At 50.5% G+C, this 19758-nt stretch overlaps 3 protein-coding genes across 8 annotated transcripts in view; 1 reads left to right on the top strand and 2 right to left on the bottom strand.

Annotated features, from left to right (window-relative positions):
- The first annotated feature begins 4093 nt into the window (after positions 1 to 4093).
- Smim22 (small integral membrane protein 22) lies at positions 4094 to 5098 on the top strand. Of its 3 annotated transcripts, none has more exons than XM_005081688.4 (4): positions 4094 to 4208; positions 4521 to 4665; positions 4761 to 4849; positions 4999 to 5098. In XM_005081688.4, the coding sequence occupies exons 2-4, from the start codon at positions 4530 to 4532 to the stop codon at positions 5038 to 5040; spliced, it is 267 nt and encodes an 88-aa protein (XP_005081745.1). In that variant the 5' UTR covers positions 4094 to 4208; positions 4521 to 4529; the 3' UTR covers positions 5041 to 5098. The 3 variants fall into 3 exon arrangements, with proteins under 3 accessions (XP_005081745.1, XP_021089476.2, XP_012977146.2); XM_021233817.2 differs by having other exon boundaries at positions 4203 to 4279; XM_013121692.3 differs by lacking the exon at positions 4094 to 4208 and adding an exon at positions 4213 to 4279 and having other exon boundaries at positions 4761 to 4834.
- A 379-nt stretch (positions 5099 to 5477) lies between these two features.
- Rogdi (rogdi atypical leucine zipper) lies at positions 5478 to 10989 on the bottom strand. Of its 3 annotated transcripts, XM_005081690.4 has the most exons (11): positions 10698 to 10978; positions 10526 to 10597; positions 9519 to 9601; positions 9360 to 9414; positions 8725 to 8805; positions 7723 to 7818; positions 7054 to 7152; positions 6613 to 6726; positions 6479 to 6528; positions 6247 to 6373; positions 5478 to 6011 (listed from the first exon to the last, which is right to left on the bottom strand). In XM_005081690.4, exons 1-11 carry the CDS (start codon positions 10740 to 10742, stop codon positions 5970 to 5972), a joined length of 864 nt encoding a protein of 287 aa, XP_005081747.1. In that variant the 5' UTR covers positions 10743 to 10978; the 3' UTR covers positions 5478 to 5969. The 3 variants fall into 3 exon arrangements, with proteins under 3 accessions (XP_005081747.1, XP_021089475.1, XP_040604066.1); XM_021233816.2 differs by lacking the exon at positions 7723 to 7818 and having other exon boundaries at positions 10698 to 10989; XM_040748132.1 differs by lacking the exon at positions 6613 to 6726 and having other exon boundaries at positions 10698 to 10985.
- Positions 10990 to 11192: 203 nt separating this feature from the next.
- Positions 11193 to 19758, bottom strand: part of Glyr1 (glyoxylate reductase 1 homolog) — a 40559-nt gene continuing 31993 nt past the window's right edge. For both annotated transcript variants that reach the window (XM_013121691.3, XM_040748131.1), the window contains exons 12-16: positions 18992 to 19093; positions 18180 to 18342; positions 17736 to 17915; positions 17292 to 17416; positions 11193 to 13091 (exon numbers count right to left, since the gene is read on the bottom strand). In XM_013121691.3, the coding sequence (XP_012977145.1) occupies positions 13017 to 13091; positions 17292 to 17416; positions 17736 to 17915; positions 18180 to 18342; positions 18992 to 19093 (645 nt within the window). In that variant the 3' untranslated portion in view covers positions 11193 to 13016. The remainder of the gene's footprint in view (positions 13092 to 17291; positions 17417 to 17735; positions 17916 to 18179; positions 18343 to 18991; positions 19094 to 19758) is intronic.

The raw sequence follows: 19758 nt of genomic DNA, 5'->3' as shown, positions 1-19758 counted from the left end.
CTATGGAGTCATGATTTTCTTTCTTTCTTTTTTTTTCTGGTTTTACAAGACAGGGTTTCTCTGTATTGTTTTGGAGGCTGTCGGTCCAGCCTGGCCTCGAACTCACAGAGATCCGCCTGCCTCTGCCTCCCGAGTGCTGGGATTAAAGGCGTGTGCCCCCACTGCCCGGCCATGATTTTCATCTCAGGTTACAGACAGGAGAGTAAAGCCTGAAGTTCAAGGTCACTCATGGAGTGGGGAAGTAGCTGAGCTGGAACTGCAGGCCCTGCGCCTCCTGTGTCCTGTTTACGGGCATGTGACCTACACCAGTGTACTTTAGATGACAAGAGGAGCTTGATGGAATTCATCGGAAATTCCAGCACTTGAGAAGTTGAGGCAGGAGGATTTTGAACTTGAAGTAATCTTCATCTACACAGTTACATCCAGTCTTAGAAAGAAAAGAAAGGTATAGGGTGGGACTGGGGACTGCAGTTAGAGAAGTTGACCTGAGTTTGGTCTCAGCACCCACATGGTAGCTCACAGCCATCTATAACTACAGCCCTAGGGGATCTGGCCACTTCTTTTGGCCTCCTATGGCATTGCACACACATGCAGAGACATGTATACAAGCAAAAATTCCATACAAATAGAATAATAATAAAACTCAGATCTGTGAGTTCAAGAGCAGCCTGGTCTACAGAGCAAGTTCCAGGACAGCCAGGGCTACACAGAGAAACCCTGTCTCAAAAAACCAAAAAGAAACAAAAAGCCCTGGCCACTCTACCCTTTTTTGAATGGGCCACATAAGGCTTTGCTTTTGAGACAGGGTGTCATAAGCCCAGGTTGCTCTCAATCTCCATATGTAACCAGGGTGATCTGGAACTTTGATCTTTTTGTCTGTGACCCTCAGGCGCTAGGATTTCAGGTGTGTTCCACCTCACTTAGCTTTTCTGTCTTTACTCTTTCCAAAAGTCTAGACAAGGAGAGCTTTCTGTAATACAAGCTCTGTTCTACAAATTAGCCACATGGCAGAGGCCCAGATCCTGAGACAAAGGTCCCACAGCTTCCATCAGCAGGGACAAACTGACCGGATACATTCCTTGGACCAGAGGAATGTATCACTGAATGAGAGGGTGCGATGGGAGTATAAGCCCTGTTGGCCTTTGGATTGCTGGGGTTACTAACTAACCAGCAAAGTTTACACATTGAGAGGCTACAAGAGTGGTTGACTGTGTTGGCCTCAACCCAAGATTTCTAGGCTGAGATGGCTCAGAGGGTAAAGGTGTCTTAGTTTATTACTGCTGTGGTGAAATACTGTGACAAAAGCCATCTGGGGAGGAAAGGGTTTTTGGTTTTGTTTTTTTTTGGTTTTTCGAGACAGGGTTTCTCTGTGGCTTTGGAGGCTGTCCTGGAACTAGCTCTTGTAGACCAGGCTGGCCTCGAACTCACAGAGATCTGCCTGCCTCTGCCTCCCGAGTGCTGGAATTAAAGGCGTGTGCCACCAAATGCCCGGCTATCCAGTTTACCTTGCTTTTACACGAAGCTTCCCTGCATATCACAGCTCATCATCAAAGAAAGTCAGAACTCAAGCAGGGCAGGAACCTGGAGGCAGGAGCTGATGTAGAGGCCATGGAAGGGTGGTGATTACTGGCCTGCTCCTTATGGTTTGCTCAGCCTGCTTCCTTACAGAACCCAGGACCATCCACCCAGGGGTGGCACCACCCATAATAGGCTGGGCCCTCCCCTACCAACCACTAAGTAACTAACTTGGACAGACATTGCTATCGTGGACTAAAACCATAAGCCAAAATCAACCTTGCCTTCCTTGTTTTTCTTTGTTGTTTTCTCGCAATGAAATGCAAGCATCTTAACACAGCATCTGAGAAAATTCCATGGGATCATCAGTGCATGGAATTCCCATATGCTGAGGCTGGCTTTGGTGGTGCATACCTTCAATCCCAGTGATGGATTTCTAGTAGTTCTAGGTCAGCCTGGTCTACATTGTGAGTTCCACAACAGCCAGGGCTATGTAGAGAGACCCTTTCTTTGGAACAAACAGACAGACAAGTCCCTGAGGAAGCAGACATTGTTCATGTTCAGTTTACAAATAGGACTACTGAAACAGGGTCGGAGGGTGTGCCTAAGATCGCACATTGGCAGGATCTGGCAGGCTAGAAAAAGCAAGCGTTATCTACCCCCTGCACATTCTAATCAATCAGTCCACATGGGAGGCTAACCTATATACCCGAGAGGATCTGCACGCCCTCTTTGGAGCCACTGAGCTTGTGGTATGTACATCATAGCGGAAAATTAGTCCATTAGGTGTGTGTATGACTTTGATTAGTTGCTTAATGCTACAATGCCCGTTTGTTTAGTTTACTGTGTGTGTACGTGTGTGCGCACGTGCATGGGCACATACGGCCCAGTGTGCCTGCTGAGGTGAGTTGACAGCTTGACAGAGAGGATCTCCTTCCATCCTGTGGGCCCCAGGCATTAAACGCCAAGTTGCTCAGCTTGTTGGCAGGCACTATTTATTACCTGTTGAGCTATCTTGACAGTTTCCCCCAACTTCCCTTTCTTTCTTTCTTTTCTTTCTTTTTTGAGGCAGGGCTTCTCTGTGTAGCTGTCCTAGAACTCACTCTGTATACCAGGCTGGCCTCGAACTCCAAGAGATCCGCCTATCTCTGACTCCCAAGTGCTGGGACTGGAGCCACTACCACCCTGCCTCAATTCTTTTTTGAAACAGGGTCTCATGTAGCTCAACCTGTCTTCAAACTTAATATGTACTTGAGGATAACCTTGAACTTCTGGTCTTTTTTTTACCTCTAAGTACTGGGATTACCAGCCCAGTTCATGTGGTCCTGGGGATCAAGTCCAAGGCCTCGCACATGCTGAGCATTCTACCAACTGTACTGTGTTCCCCAGTTTGTACACTTGGAAAACTGGGAAAGTGAGGTTATCTCTTCAGGATCACTCTGTGAGTGAGCCAGGTCCAGTGCATGCTGTGTAGGGGAGGGGGCTGACACTGGACACAGGGCTGGAGAGACGGCTCAGTGGTCAAGGCACCGGCTGCTCTTCCAGAGGTCCTGAGTTCAGTTCCCAGCAACCACATGATGGTTCACAACCATCTATAATGGGGTCTGATGCCCTCTTCTGGCTTGCAGATAGAGCACTCATATACATAAAATAAATACACTTTTTTAAAGTGGCTATGTTGGACAGTGGTGGCATAGCCATGCTATGGTGTCACATCCTTTAATCCTAGCACTCGGGAGGCAGAGGCAAGCAGATCTCTGTGAGTTCAAGGCCAGCCTGGTCTACAGAGCTAGTTCCAGGATAGCCAGGGCTACATGGGGAAACCCTGTCTTGAAAAATAAAAGAAGCCGGACTGTGGTGGCACAAGCCTTTAATCCCAGCACTGGGAGGCAGAGGTAGGTCTACAAGACAAGGCCAGCCTGGTCTACAAAAGTTAGTTCCAGGACAGCCTCCAAAGCCACAGGGAAACCCTGTCTCAAAAAAAACAAAAAACGAACAAACAAAAAATCAAAATAAAGCCGGGCGTTGGTGGCGCACGCCTTTAATCCCAGCACTCCGGAGGCAGAGGCAGGCGGATCTCTGTGAGTTCGAGGCCAGCCTGGTCTACAAAGTGAGTTCCAGGACAGTCTCCAAAGCTACAGAGAAACCCTGTCTCAAAAAAACCAAAAAAAAAAAAAATCAAAAGAAAAAAAGGAATTGCTGTTATACAGCCACATGTGTGAACATATCCGAGTATAGATAGCATCAGGACTCTCAGGTCAAGAATATGGGGGAAAGTGAGACATGCTTTCATTGGGGAAGGTCAGAGGTTCCAAGGTCAATGGCCCCAGGCCCTTACAGACTCTCAGTTCTGCAAGTGTGAGTCCCTGTTAAACGCTTTCTATTATAAGCTGCCTTGGTTATGGTGTTTTGTCAAAGTAATAGAAAAGTAACTGAGGCAGCTGGGACTGCACGTAGGTGAAGAAAAAAGTTCTGAGTACACAGTGAATGACAGCCTGGGGCTGTCTTCCCCAGCCTCTCAGCCAGCTGAGCCCTGGCCTTGGCCTGCTCTCCAGCCTCAGAAGGCCCCAAGGGGAGGGCGGGGCTGGTTGCTAAGGTTTCAGGTGGTATGGATCCGGAAGCAGGAAGCAGTGTGAGTTCCCAGGACTCTGGGACCTGGCTGGCTTGGGGGAGAGGGCACCGCTGGAGCGCCGGTGAGGCACTGGAAACAACCTTGCTAGGAAGAGAGAAGTGGACGGTGGGGGGGAGGTTAGGGGCTGCCCAGGTAAGGGGGTGCGCTGAAAGGGCCTGCGGAGTGGGGGAGACAGCAGGTCTGGGGAGATGGTGGCGAGAGGGGTGACAAGGAAGGGAGGTGGTTGCTGGTCAGGAGCAGAGGGAAGAGCAGGAAGAGGCTGGAGGGCTCATGGGGCAGAAGGTAGGGGAAGGCATGAGGGGTCAGGGGGTCATCTTAGGGCATGGTCAAGGTTGTGGATGACCTGAGATGACCCTTTGGGGGGCTGGGGCAGGTAGCCAAAATGGGACCGTCTGCTGATGAGCTGAGGCAGGAGCTGGAGGCCACGGCAGAGGAAGTGCTGGGGAGGCTGAAGAGCCGGCAGCTGTTCCAGTCTGAATGGGACATCGCTGCCTTTGTGGTCTTTCTCACATTTGTGGGTGAGTGTGGCCCCTGCTGCCCTGGGGCAGGGGCAGGGGCAGGGGCAGGGGCAGGGGCAGGGCCACATCTGGATGCCTGTCTGTCTGGTCCCCAGGCATTGTGGTGTTGTTGCTGTTACTGGTTGTCATTCACTGCTGCTGCTGCTGCACCTCTCCCAGACCCCGGAAGGTGAGCCCCATGAAGGTGAGCCTGGGAAGGGGTGGGTGCCACTCAGGTAGGACAGCTCCCAGAGCAGCCTCCTAAGTGTCAGCAGGCAGGGGCAGGGTCTTCTGCAGAGGGTTTAGGCAGGGCTTCAGAGAGTTATCCACAGGACGTCTCTGTTTCTCTTGCAGGAAAAGCCCAAGGGTGTGGATAACTTGGCTCTGGAACCTTAGCGCTAGATCTTGGCATGGGCCCTGCTGGATGACAGTAACAAAGCCAATGTTTGCCAAAGCCTGAGTCTAGACTGTGTTCTAACCCTGCCACGATCGTGTGGTGGCAAGGGTGCACACGTGACTCTTTGCACTCGGGGCCTGAACTCCCAGGCTGACTCTGGCCACTCTCCCATAGGGCCACTCTGTAGCCAGGAGTCCCTTTCTCAAAGGTGTGTTCTGCCTGGGCGCAGGGTGCGATACCAGCACTCAAGAGGCTGAGGCAGGAGGATTGTATACTCCAGGCCAGACTGAACAATATGGATAGAGTCCACTTCAAGGCCTTGACATGGTGTTGAGTGGGAGAAATTGGGTGAAAAGAACACGAAAGGCCATTGATCATCAGGGTCCTTCAACCTAGTCCCTACTAAGTAAGCAAGGAGACAGACAGAAAACAGGGCTCCAGTCAAAATCTGGCCTTTATTTCCTAGAGGTGGGTGAGGTTACAGAACAAACCATCCCAGCCCTGCAGCTTATTCACAGAGATGCTTCCCCCTGCCTGGGTCCCTCTTCCTTCCTACAACAACTCACAGCTCAGTGCCAACCCCCATCCCTCACTGAGAGAATGGGAGAGAGGAGAGCCCTTGGCCTTGTCCCACCCTCAGTCCAAAGGTTCCCACAGGATCCAGAAAGGAAGGGATAGGAGCATGGCCACACCTCAGCCCACCTACCTGACTGCCTCCCCCAACCGCCCGCCCCGTTGTAACAACCAAACCAGCACCCCTTTCTCTAATATTTTCTTCCAGCAGTGCAAATGTGTCACAGGGTGATGAGCAGGGAGAGCAATAACTTGGGGGTGCCTGATAGTGACAGGCACTACAAGGGTATGTGTTGGGGAGAGGGACCTAAGGCAGGGCTACCATCCCGGGAGTAGCACTCTGGCAGGTGCTTGCTCAGAAGGGTCGGGAGCTCCAGTAGCTGGAAAACACAGAGATCTGCAGAGGGAGGGGCGTGGTCAACAAGAGGTGTGGGAGGGTGTGTGACCAAGGGGGTGCTATAGGTGAGGTTAGTGGGTGCTACAACCCCGGAACCCAGGTGAGGTGTCAAGGTTCGGGAACTGTTGCCCGTCGACTGGTGTGTGCAGTACAGTGGGCTTTACAGCTTGGGGGCACTGGGGAAGTGGGACACGGCCCCTGAATGGCTTCCGTTCCCCATATGCCCTGGACACACCTTATCCTTGAGCTGCTGGCAGAGCTGCAGGGACACAGTGAAGTACACCAGGGCGTCGTTGAGCCAGGGGATCACGCATTCCACCTTGTGCACATGGCTCACCTCTAGGCGCTGTGAGCCCCACTCACTGGGGAGAGAGAAAAGTGGATCCCTGGGGGTAGGCCTGGACCCAGCCCCCAAGATGCAGAGGAGGCAGGAGGGAAAGGGCGCTAGGACATCTTACTGTACTCACAACATGGCCCCCGGGCTGTGAAGCACTGCACCTCCAGAGGGCCGGAAGTTCTAGGCAGAGGCAGCAGAGTGTGAGGCCGAGGTGGCAGTCTTCAGCAGGGCTGCTGTGGGGCGCTGGGAGGGGGAGGACTTTACCTTGGTGGAGGTGGGCTGCAGCGCATGCAGCTGGTACACGGTGAGGCATAGCTTGTTGAGGTTGATGTAGACATTGACCAGCAGGTCAGAGGGGAGGGTAGGTGCAAACATCCTCTGGGGGAGGGTGGAGGAGGGATGAGGCCCTCTCCCACTTTAGGCTGCACCACTACAGGGTATGGAATTACCCTGTGGGGGATTCCAGTCCTATCCCCAGGGGATTCTCCATAGGCTGGGGCACCAGAGGCTCCCATGTATCCCCATAATCTCCATGTGCTGCTAGGTTGCAAGCCATTGGCTGAAAGCAGGGTTCACATTGGGGGCAGGATGCAGGATGGAGGTCAAGAACTCAACCCAGAAAACTGTCCAGATACAGAACTCTAACTGGCTGGGCTTCTCAGTAGGGACATCTCTCTCGAGGCAAGGGCTGTCTGAGGCACTAACCGTGAGGCCACTGGCAGCAATCTCTGGTAGGGTGAGGGTGGCTGGGGTAGTGAGCCGGTTTCTGGCTCTCGTCAGTTGCAGCATCACAGCATCCATGAGCTGGGAAGGGGTAGGTGACTGCTGCTACTTAGGAGTAGCAGCTGGGGACCCTCGTGTCCCACCCCCTAGCATCAGTGAGCAGCATCTGTAGCTTCTGCTCCTGCCAGGTGACCATGGTTCCCAGGCCTAAACTTTGCAACCCTAGCAGGGGTGCTTGCCATTCTGAGAGCCTATCACCTGGGGCATCTTGGAGAAAAAGCTGGAGTCCTAGGCATCTAAGTCAGTGTCCCCACGTACCATGTGGCCTTGTTCTGTAACAGGGTTTTACCACCACCACCACTGCAACAGGACTACTAACAGGTAGATCTTGGGGAGAGGGGCATCTACCTGAGTTACAGGTATCACTACAGATAGGCTTTTAACATGTGGGCAAATGGGGGATCAGAGTAGCAAATACCTTAAGGTTGCACATCTCACATAGAGGTCCTGGGACTGGAACCAGGCCTGATACTGCAATCTAGCTCATAAGCCAATAACTGTGGCCAGACCTGTGAGCACTGACTGGGGAAGGAAGCTTGGGCACATGGCGCTGGCACTGTTTGGGTAAGTGGGTAGGACAGGAAGAGTCACCTTGAGGACCTCGGCTCCTGTCTTGAACTGGTAGCTCTCATCCCGGTTTGCCAGGAGGTAAATAGCTTGGCTCACGTGGTTCCTGGCATCCTGGATCTGGGAATAGCCCCACCACCCATATAACCAAAGTCTATTAGTTTCAGGGCAGTCATACTTCTGGGTTCTCAGGCTGACCCCCTAACACAGGAACCCACTTGATGGGCAAACCTCTCAGAAGAAGGTAATGCCACCTATGGTCACAATACCCTCCAGAGCTGTAGTCTTTGAAACTGGATGGCCAGGCCCCAGACAATCCTGGCTGCCAAGGCACACTGGCTCTTGGCCCTGCAAAAGACAACCCCTAGTACAGACACAAAATAATAAGCCTGCAGGGCTCAAGGGAGGAAACAAGCAAGCATAGGAGAGCCCTGAGAACTAAGAAAGGCACAGGAATGGGTGGTGGTGCACACCTTCAATCCCAGCATTTAGGAGGCTGAGGAAGGAAGGTCTCTGAGTTCAAGGCCAGCCTGGTCTACAGAGAAAGTTCCAGGACAACTAGGGATATGCAAAGAAACCCTGTCTCAAAAAACCCAACCAACCAACCAACCAAACAAAAAACCCCACAGGAGTGGGAAAGAGTAGGGCCTTAGAAAGAGTAGCACACATAGGCGAAGGCCCTGGGGTATGGACCAGCTTCAGGTCAGGGTGTGTATGCATGCCCATGGGTAGGCAGGAGGCCTGTGTATGGTCCCAGGTACATGGGAAGCCCGTCTTGAGTGAGTGACATTCAAAGGGACCTTTAGCTGTCCTCACACCGCCAAAGTCACTAAAGTAGGATCAGTTTCATATCCCTTATGTGGAGCAGGTTCTAGGGCCCCAAGCCACCACCACCCTAGTTCTGCTAGGAAACAGCCTATGTTTTGCTGTGGTCAAAGTCCCTACTTCCCCATGAAAGTAACACCAGGGAGGCCTTAGCTTGGGCCTGCGCTGGGGCCTGACTGCGGTTGGACAAGGGATCCTCACCTGTTGTAGCTTCCATTGCTTGTCCTCCCGGAAGGCGAAGTGTAACAGCTGGTTGTTCCGAGGCATCTTCAAGTTCACATCCTATGGGCCAGAGTGTGATAAGCAGGCAGAGGTACCCTGTGCTTCCTGACAGGAACACAGTAGGTGGGTGGCTGAGGCCCCAGGCACTTCAGGGTTAAGTGATCAGGAATGTGAAGAAATAGGAACCCAGGCCCAGGAGAACCTCGAGGCAGTGGCAGTAGAAGGGAAAGGAAGTTGAGAAAGGGGAATGTCTAGAGGGAGGGGAGTGCTGTGAAGTCAAGACTGATCCACAGACAGGGACTGCCCCCATGCTTTGATCCGGGGCAGGCATGCCTAGGCGCTAATGCTCACATTTCACAGGGGCCAGATGCCAGGCTGAGCTAAGCATGAAGTCACCCACTTCCTGTCCCTCGTACAATCTATATGCCTATCTCATGAAGCGGTGTGAGGGTTGCCTGTCAAAGGACAGACATACAAGGAAACAGCTCCAGAGAGGATAAATTTCCTGCCCGTAGCATGCAGCTAGCTGGTGGCAGAGCTAAGAGGCCATCCTCGTCACCAGCAGGACGACTGTGGAATGGGGCCCCGGGGGTGGTGGTGGAGACATAACTCACCGCCTGGCTGAGGGCATCACCTTGCAGAGTCAGCACACCCTTCACCTGGTCTGTGCTATAACACACAGGAGTCAGAGGGGTGCCGGCACCAGCAGCAGCATTTCCTCCCCCAGGCACTCCAGAGTACCCTCCCAAAAGCTCCTGCCCAATCTAGCTCACCCACAGCTGCCTAGGATGAAGTTCTCCTGTTTGGTAGGTCCCTCTGTGCTGGGTCCTGGGAGAGTGAAGCGGAGAGAGGCCTCCTGTGGAAGACAGGGCAGTCCCAACACCTCAGTCTGGCCAGTGCTCCATTCCAAGGCCCTAGATTCCTTGTCAGATTAGCCAGGGAAAGGACAAGGCGGGCCTGATCCGGCTCCTCTGCCTTTGCCCTGTCAACCCTCCAAGCCTCGGTGAGCTCACACCTGTTCACTCCACGGTCCTGAGGATCTACCAGGAGCAGCCAGGTAGGAACACAGAACGGAGAGGCACATTACCTAGCTAACTGGAGTGTTGGGGCAGAGGCATGGAATCATGCAGTAGTCAGTCATGCTTTCCTAGATCACCGTGCTAGGCATTTTGTGAGATGATTTACTCATCTTCACAACAGCTCTGTGAGCCTGGTTAGGGGGAGGGAGCAGGCTCAGAGATGTGGGTAACTTGGCTGGGGGCGGGGATCCTTCAGAGCTGGGATGATCAGTTTTTGTTTTGAGACAGTGTGTCATGATGTAGCCTATGGCTAGCTTCTAACTCGAGATCCTCCAGCCTCACCCTCTCGAGTGCTGGGATTACAAGCTTTCACCACCACTCTGCTCACTGACGAAATGTCACTGTTTCAAAGTTAGCCCTCACTCAAGACCCTGTGTTAACCCTGGGGTCTAGACCTCGCTGTACACACACACACACACACACACACACACACACACACACACACACACACACACACACACACACACACACACACACACACACACCACCTTGCCTGCGGGGTCTAAGACCTCGCTGTACACACACACACACACACACACACACACACACACACACACACACACACACACACACACACACACACACACACACACGCCACCTTGCCTGCATCTGGCCTGTACCTGAACGCCACCACGCTCAGCAGCCGCCGCTGCGGGACCGATGGAAAGAGGGATGGCAGGCCGGGCGTGACCGGCTCTTACCTTGAGGATGTCCTGCAGCTGTCTTAGCACGGCGTGCACCTCAGCGTTCAGCAACCAGCGGAATTCCTCCTCCTGCGGACAGCGCGGCGTCAAGCCCGTCAGTCCCCGCCGCCCGCCGCCCGCCGCCCGCCGCCCGCCGCCCGCCGCCCGCCGCCCGCCGCCCTCTCCTCACCAGCACTGCCCGTTCCGCTGCGCTCGCAGCCATTGCGGTCGCCATAGTCGCGGCCGCGGCGCCGTCTCTGAGGTCAGTAGCCTGGACCTTGGCCCACCGCGACGGCCCCTCACCTTCTCCCGGGACCGATTGGGAGATTAGGCGCAAGCTCCGCCCCAAGCCGGTTCCGCTTTACTCGACCAGCTGTAGCTCCGGGTCCTGGCTCACCAGGCGGCGGACGGGCCACGCTTCGCCGCCCACCCGCCCTTAACCCGTGTTCCTCAGTAGGGGCGGGGCACTACGGCAACCAACCTAGCTCTATTGCTTACTGATTGGCCAGCAGGGCCGTCCCTCATTGTGCTGTCCCTGTACTGTTCCGCCAGATGGCGCCCGTCCGGCAGGGACGCAGAGGGAGGTCTGAGCTGGGCTGACATCGGAAGGAGGCCTGGGCATGGGCGCCCTGTGGCTCACACTCTAGGTCCCCAAAGCGCTCTGGCATAAATGTCACAGCTGTGGTACCAAGAAATGTTTTATTTTTCTTTTTTCTTGCAGTAGCTTTGTTAATTGCACAAAATCATGTTTTGTTTTTGCCATTTAAACATTATCACACAATCCTATTCCGAAAGACAAATGCTCATTAAAAACAAAGCGAAAATAAAAATTCACAACCTTAATCACCTAGATTTGTCATTTAAAGGAAAAGGGGAGGAGGGGCTTTCTTACAAGCATTTTCACAATGTCACATTTTCTCCTTAAAAGGGAAGGATTTCAAAACAAAAGGTGAAATAGCTTAAACAGAAATAGTCATAAAAAGGAACTTTACAGAATTGTCAACAATATTAAGACAACATTGACTAACCGGTTTCCTTACAGCATATTCCCCACCCCCAACCCCCAGGACCAAGACAGGATGTGTCCAGACAGAAAACAGGCTCAGCATCCCACTGAATGAGCAATTGTGCTGAACCCCACAAGCATTCTTTGCTCCATGCCCATGTCCTGAAATCTTTATCCCAGGTTCTTCCCAGTGGAAGTCAAATTGTGGCTTTGGAAATCCAAACTCATGAGGAGGAAGGCAGACACCTCAGGTGATTCCTCTCATGTGACATTCTAGGCCTCTCTGGTCCCTCTCCAAGGAGAAATGCTAGGGCCTACAGATGACTGACTCCACCTCTGAGGGGCAGCTAGGTTAGCAGAACAAGGCCCAATTCTCTTCCGTCCCAACAAACCCAGGATTTGGAACCATTGATACTGGCAGAAGTGAGGTTCCAGCTCTAAAGCCCAGCCTATGAAGTGCTCATCTATGAAGTGTTTATTATTGATTGGTGTTGGTCAGGCTGGGTCTGGGCCAAAACAGGATGGGACAGAAATACTATCTCCATGGGAGGAAAAGGGAAAGAGGGGCATGCAGGGGACCTGTGTAGAGCAGGCTGAACAGGTGGCCCAGCTAAAGACGACATTAACGGAAAGGAGGAAGGGGCCACCCTCACACTCCACTGCTCCCAGTGCCCTCAAGACCCCTTCCCATAGGCTGGAATGCAAATCCAAACAAAACTTCCTGGGAAAAAGCAAGCTCCAGCCATAGAGCCAGCAGCCAGGGAGTGGGAGCCTGTGGACTCTGCTCCCTCTGAAGAGGTGTCTGTGTGGCCACGCTGGTCTCTCTTCAGTTCACAAAGGTGTCCTGGGAGGTGCTGCGTAATGGTAGTGTCTATAGGAAAATCCTCAGCTGGAGGCCACAGTGCCTCCTTGGGAATCTGCTGGTTCATGATGGCTCAAGGGGCCTCTCCTTCCAGGGGTCCAGTGGGGGCTATGGACCCTCTGCCAGCCCTTCCTGGGAAAGCTGGGAGACGGCTTCCTGTGCTCCCTGCCAACTCTAGTCCCTTGGCCAGAAGGGGGATGAGAGAAGACAAACTTGGAGGAAGAACAGCCAGACAGCAGTTTCTGGGCAGCTTGTATCCTGGGGTGGGTGAGAGAGAGAGAGAAAGAGAGAGGGGGGGGGGGAGAGGGGGAGAGAGAGAGAGAGGGGAGGGAGAGACAGAGAGAGAAAGAGAGAGACAGAGACAGAGAGAGAGGGAGGGAGGGAGAATACACAGCCTCCTGCTCCAGGGCCAATGCCCAGCTCAAGAGCTTCTTCACAGCCACCTGTGGAGATCCTTAAACCCCTGCCCAGGGCCTCAGGGAGGGGAGTGCTGCTGTTTACTGTGCTGATGCAAGTCTCAAAGTCTGTATAAAAGGAAATGGAGACAGGTGACTGGTCCAGAGCTAAGTCCCAGAACCCTGACCCCACATTGGGAAGAGAGGCCAGAGGGAAGAAGGGAGGGGTATTTGGGTGGGCAAGGATTAGTGTATGTAGGCTCGATACACGGCAGACATATCATTGTCAGACTGGTCCAGTGCCTTGGCTCTTTTGTATACCTGGAAAAAAAAGAGGCAGGTGTCAGTCTCTAGCCACAGAGCTATTGTGTGACGACTTGGCCCTGATACTTGGAGGCACTTCCAGATGAGTCTTGCCTGTTGCTTAGCAGGCAGGACTTGCCTGGAGCTTGGGATGTCTGGATCCTGGGTATGAATTCTGGATCTATGTGGGGCAAGTGCCCCAGCATCTGGGGGCTTCTGCAGACCACAGCTTGGTCTGCAGAAGCAATGGTCACAACCCGCATGGCTTTGCTCAGAGGGCTACAAATACTCAAGAGATGTGAAGTGTACAGTGCCATTAGGAGTCATGGTGACAGCCGTCAATGAGAAAATTCTCCAGGATGTTTTATTGTCCCCAGCACCAATGTGCCCTATTGTTCCTGCTGCATGGAATACTTTTTTTCCCGAGACAGGGTTTCTCTGTATTGTTTTGGAGGCTGTCCTGGAACTTGCTCTGTATACCAGGCTGGCCTCGAACTCACAGAGATCTGCCTGCCTCTGCCTCCCGCGTGCTGGAATTAAAGGCGTGCGCCACCAACGCCTGGCCTGGGATACTTTCTTTAACATGGTTGGCACCTCCTAACCAACTTCACAAAGGCTTCTTTGAGCCCCTCATCAACACAGCAGCTGTGACCCTTTGATTTACCCACTACCTGTTACTTTGTTTTATTTAAAATTTTTATTTTATTTTTTTTGGTTTTTACGAGACAAGGTTTCTCTGTATTGTTTTGGAGGCTGTCGGTCCAGCCCAGCCTTGAACTCACAGAGATCCGCCTGCCTCTGCCTCCCGAGTGCTGGGATTAAAGGCGTGCGCCACCACCGCCTGGCTAAAATTTTTATTATTTCACATGTCTGCATGTATGTCTGTGCACCATCTATATGCCTGGTGGTCTTACAGGCCCCCCCCCAAAAAATGGTGTTGGATCCTCTGAAACTAGAGTTACAGATGGTTGTGACTTGCCCAATAGGTGCTGGGAATTGAACCCAGATCCTCTGGAAAAGCAGTCAGTGTTCTTAACTACTGAGCCATCAGCCTTAGTATTTGAGTTTTATTGTTATTTGCAACAGGGCTTTCTTACAAAAATCACATGTTTTTTCCCCCCTTCTCATTATATACATAGCCCTGGCTATCCTGGAACTCACTATGTAGACCAGGCTGACCTTGAATTCAGTGATCTGTCTGCTTCTGCTTCTACAGAGCTGGGATTAAAGATGTATGATACCACATACAGCTTTTTATTTTTTGTGTACACCTTAAGCTTGTTTTGAACCGAAGATACAACTGAAGATGATCTTGAACTCCTGATTTTCCTGCCTCTACTTCCCATGTGCTGAGATTACAGGCAGAGGACACTACATCATGCCTGGTTTATTAATTTCTTTGTTTTTTCAAGAAAGGGGTTCTCTGTGTAACAGTCTTGCTGTAGACCCGGTTGACTCACAGAGCTCTGCCTGCTTTGTTTATTAATTTTTAAAAAAGATTTATTTATTGTGTATACAGTATTCTGTCTGCCATGTATGCTTGCAGGTCAGAAGAGGGCGCCAGATCTCATTACAGATGGTTGTGAACCACCATGTGGTTGCTGGGACTTGAACTCAAGACCTCTGGAAGAGCAGCCAGTGCTCTTAACCTCTGCACTGACTCTCCAGCCCGTTTATTAAAAAAAAATTTTTTTTTGGTTTTTCGAGACAGGGTTTCTCTGTATTGTTTTGGAGGCTGTCCTGGAACTCGCTTGGTAGACCAGGCTGGCCTTGAACTCACAGAGATCCGCCTGCCTCTGTCTCCCAAGTGCTGGGATTAAAGGCGTGTGCCACCAATGCCCAGCTGATAAGAAACTCTTAGTCTTACAGTTGAAAAGGAAAAATGCCAGAGAAACCTAATTTTTAACAAAAACCAGAAAGATGGAAACAGCTATCTAGAGGAACTAGTTAGAAACTATGGTTAGGGACAAGTATGTGGTAAAGTAAACAAGGTGGTTGGATTTTTGTTTTTTTTTTCAAATTGGCACAAGGTGAATTCTGAGGTCCTTAAGGATATCCATTGAATACTGACAACCAACACTGCAGAAAAGCAAAGTACCATAAAAAAGCCAAGATATGAATGTTAATGAGATCCTACCACACAAATAACCTTAGAGAAGATGAGCAAGAAGGAACAGACGAAGAGAGGGATTGACAGAAACAAAAGTGAAAAGGACAGCCCCAAATCCCAATTGCTCTTCAATATAGGGGCAGCATGCTAATGGAGGCACTGGCCTTGGAACCTGCACTCAGGGTCTTGTGCAGTGCAGACCCTGAACTTACATGATTCAGGGGTTTCACAGTCTACATTCCAGTGTGAAATGAACCAAAATTATGCAGCCAGAGCAGAAACAACCTGGAACCACCAAGAAGCTCTCCCCACAAGCCTACAAAGAACCCTTCCTAACCACATCTAAGATGAATTTTATAAAGAAGCTGCAAATACAAAAGGAATTCCCTGCCGAGGCTCATGGTTAGAAGTTTAATGGGATGTAGAGATGGCTCAGTGGTGAAGAGCACTTGCTGTTCTCTCCTGTAGAGGGCCCTGCTTTAGTTGCATAACAACTGCCTCTATCTCCAGGGGATCCAGCATCTTTTGTCAGTGTGGTCCCAGCACTCCTGTGCACACATAATTAAAAATAAATACTTTTTAAAAAAGCATTTTAAAACAGAAATTAAATGGAAACTAAAATTCCAGCTACTTAGGAGACTGATGGGAGAGAATGTGAGCCTCAGCATAAAGAAGCAGCCAGGACAACAAGGACTCCTTTTCCAAAAGAAACTTCTCAAAAGTCATCATGTGATATAACATATTACATTATATGAAATTATGTGAATGGACAAAACTGTAATTGCTAAGCAGACACTGAAAATGGACAAAAATGCAAGCCCCAACCATAGGCCATGTAAACATAACATGATTCAAACAGGTATGCTGAAATACACCTGTAATCCTAGCACTATAGACACTGAGGAGTGTGAATCAGAGGCTAGTCTGGTCTACCTAATGGGAGAGCTAATGAGAGCCAGAGGTATAAAATGAAATCCTGTATGAGAAGGGTAGAATTAAAGGACAGTAACAGAAATCCCATAGTCACAGCTGAAACATGTGAACAGTCAACCACGTTGACTGAACAACACAAACCAGTCACTGCACAAACTCACATCTGTTTTCCTTTTTCTTTTTTGGTAGCATCAGGTATTGAATCCAGGGTCTTATGCATGTTAGGCAATTACTCTACCAAGAAATGTTATCTTTAGTCCCTCCTGTTTTGTTTCTTTTTTTACCCGAGACACGGTTTCTCTGTGTAACAACCCTCACGGTTTCTCTGTGTAACAACCCTGGTTGGAACTGGCTCTGTAGACCAGACTGACCTCAAACTCAGAGATCCACCTGCCTCTGCCTCCTGAGTGCTGGGATTAAAGGCGTGTGCCACCACCACCTGGCTTCAGTTCCTTCTTTTTAAAACTTATTTCTGAGACTGACTCTTGTAAGTGTGGGCTGGCCTCCAACCTTCTGCTTCAGCTTCTTGAGTAGTCAAGGATATAGGTATGTTCTGCCAAACCTGGCTAGACAAACTAGAAAAATCCAGAGCAAAGAAAACATGATGAAGGAAATAGTAACAATAAGTTGTTGTGGTTCAAAAGGAAATGTACAGCTCTCATGCTCATGTCATAGGTAGGCCTAGAACTGTTGCCTAGGGTTCCTCTGTCAGGACTAGACAAAGAATTCAGATCCTAATTTAAAGACAGAAATATTGAATTCTACACACAATGTTCTTTTCCTCTGTTGGCTCAGTGTAGTGAGAATAAAATATAAAAATTTAGATAAAGACATGGTGGTGGCACATGTCTTTGATCCTAGAACTCAGAGGCAGGCAGATCTTTTGAGTACAAGGACAGCCTGGTCTACAGAGCGAGTTCTAGACAGCCAGAACTACACGGAGAAGCCCTGTCTGGAAAAACCAAAAACTATAAAAAACCAACCTCCAACTAACCAAAAAACTTGAGAGTCAGGTGTGGGCTTACACATCTGTAACCCTAACACTCATGAGGCTGAGCAGCAGGAGGGTCTACAAGATCCTGTTCCATAAAATGGGAAGAAAAGCTAAGCAAGCAGGACAGAAATAACAACTAAAGGCAAGGATCTAGGCCCTGGATCACTTGATGTCAAGTTACCTCATTGGCTGCAGCTGCCATGGGCGTGGGGTGGTTGACTGCATCACCCAGTGCAATAGCCAGGCGGAGATCCTTCTGAATGTATTTCAGGTAGAAGTCAGGTTTAAAGTTCCCTTGTAGGATATCTGAGGGGGAAAGCCATTCATCAGAAGTCTAAAGACTTACATGAAAATTGCCTTGGAGTATCAGGCTCACCTCCAGCATTTCAAAAGCATACAGCCCTGTTCCTCCCCATATCCTAAAGACTGGGGACTCCAGTTTGGGGCCTCAAAAACCATTCACTGTATCTTTGGGCCTCCTCTGACTAGGCCAAGGACTGACTGGAGAGGGGGCTCTTTCAACACAACGAACCATGAGAGGACTCTCTCTCCTGGATGGTCTGGTCCAGCTGCTCAGTTCTAAAAAAAAAAAAAAATGCAAGGAGAGAAGCCAAAGGTGACTTACTTTGGCACTTCTGGTCCAGGAAGATACTAGCCAACTGTCCCTGATTGAGGATGTCCAAGAGTGTTTGCTGTGACTGGCCTGTCACCTGAGCCAGCGTCAGACCCTCAGCGATGGTAGCCATGAAGCTCCCTTGGACCATGTTCACAATCAGCATCATCTTGGCTGCATTGCCAACTTCACCTGCAGGGTAAAGGTTATTTTTCAAGAATCCTATAGGCAGGTCATCCTTATCTGCCCTCATCCATGCATCCTGAAAACCTCTTTCATCTGTCCTGGACAAGACAGGTTCCTTTTCCATCCAGGTACTAATTGTGCCTGACAAAAGAAGCCTTCTTCCAGGGAGCCTGGTGGGAAGGCCATGTGGGACAGACACTGTCACCAGTGTGTTCCCCTGCCCCATGTCTTCAGGTCCAACATGTCCAGACAGGCAGGCAGATATATTACCTAAAAAGAAGGACGTCTTCCCCATTGCCTGGAAGCAGCTGCTGCAGTCCTCATATAAGCCCCTGTCTCCGGCTGCTAAAATTACCAACATCCCGTCATTGGACAGTTGCTGATTCCCTGAGACTGGGGCTTCCAGAAAGCGCCCTCCTCTGGATACAATCACCTGTAAGGAAAGTCACAACTTCTGATGGGTCTTGCTTCTCCAAATATGGAGGAAGGAACACAGGGGCCTCATTATAGGGTATGTTAGCATGTGATTATCTACACTAAAGTTCTAAAGCCTACCACAACTATAGTGGGTCCTTTAACCAGAAGTGAGTCACAGAAAGGAATAAGGGAGCTACGGTCTGCATCTTGATTCCCAGCATTCTGGTTCTCAGAGACCAAGGGGAAAACATGATCATACAGATTCCTTGGTTGAATTCTGCCCACTGTACCCTGCCCATCACTGAACTCAGCCACCCTCAGAACACAGTGGGTCCAGAAGATTGGGAGGAGGACACTATGCTAGACTCAACTGTAGATAGTTGCTTAAGCCAAAAAGGCCACACTGGCAATCTGGAGGCTTCTCACTGCAGAAGGGCTGATAGCATGGGGCCTCCTGTCTACTAGCCTGCAGTGACCTTCCATGGCAGTTCCAACCAGCTGAGGCTCTGAAGGGGGACAGTCAAGAGGCTAGTCCCAAGGCTCCCGACGTCCGCTCTGGCTTTGGCTCTAGTGTAACCAAACTGCCCGTACTTGGGTGTGGTCAGCCTGGGTCTTGGGCTCCCACTGAAAAGATGATCCAGAGCCAGCCTAGATAAGGCTGCTACCTGGGCCAGCTCGGTGACAGTATCCGCATCCACCGTTGACATGTCCACATAGCACTTCCCAGGGCGGATCCCTTGCAGCACACCGCTGGGGCCCAGCACCAGCTGTAGGGACACAATGGAGAAGCAACAGCCCAGGCTTGCAGTTAAGTGCTCAGAAGTTCCTGCAGAACACAGTCTGTTGTTTTTTGGGGGCTCACTTCCTGATCAGAAGTTAACTATTAAAAATGAAAAGGAAAGAGCCACTTAATATGTATGGGAAAGAAAAGTAATTTCAGGCAGAGGTAGAGGGATTTCTGTGAGTTCCAAGTCAGCCTTGTCTCCTACATAGTAAGTTCCAAAATAGTGAGGGCTACATAGTGAGATTTTGTTTAAAAAAAAAAAAAAAGTCATTCCAGAATGTCCCCCTTTACCTTTGCATTCTCTTCCAATAGTTCAAAAGACAGAATATAATTACTTATTATGAGGGCTTCTCTGGACCCAATCACTCACAGTTAATGGGATCACTTTGTAACACATGCAAATTCAGAATAATTAAAACAGGAGTTGGCACACTCAGCCACAAACAATCCAACTCAATAGAATACCTGGAGCTAGTTTAGAAAAATGTTTTAGCAGACTTTAAGGACCCTAGAAGTTTTTCATTAACCTTGACAAAATCTTTCCCAATAGGAGATGGCCCCCAGATGTGATATTCCCCCACATGCAAACACTCACTCAGTGTGCAGGGGAGAAGGGGAGGAGGCCAGCCAGCTCTCTTGGCTACGACC

This window comes from Mesocricetus auratus, unplaced genomic scaffold (genome assembly GCF_017639785.1).
Source record: "Mesocricetus auratus isolate SY011 unplaced genomic scaffold, BCM_Maur_2.0 Super-Scaffold_100007, whole genome shotgun sequence".
NCBI lineage: Eukaryota > Metazoa > Chordata > Mammalia > Rodentia > Cricetidae > Mesocricetus > Mesocricetus auratus.
This window is presented reverse-complemented; position numbering and strand designations above follow the sequence as displayed.

Coding starts and splice junctions, on each gene's coding strand:
- Smim22 (XM_005081688.4), top strand. CDS start 4,530: ATGGGACCGTCTGCTGATGAGCTGAGGCAGGAGCTGGAGGCCACGGCA. Junction 4,666..4,760: donor GGTCTTTCTCACATTTGTGG/GTGAGTGTGGCC, acceptor TCTGGTCCCCAG/GCATTGTGGTGTTGTTGCTG. Junction 4,850..4,998: donor GGAAGGTGAGCCCCATGAAG/GTGAGCCTGGGA, acceptor TTTCTCTTGCAG/GAAAAGCCCAAGGGTGTGGA.
- Rogdi (XM_005081690.4), bottom strand. CDS start 10,742: ATGGCGACCGCAATGGCTGCGAGCGCAGCGGAACGGGCAGTGCTG. Junction 7,819..8,724: donor AGCAATGGAAGCTACAACAG/GTGAGGATCCCT, acceptor GGCTATTCCCAG/ATCCAGGATGCCAGGAACCA. Junction 6,529..6,612: donor TGCAGCCCACCTCCACCAAG/GTAAAGTCCTCC, acceptor GCCTCTGCCTAG/AACTTCCGGCCCTCTGGAGG.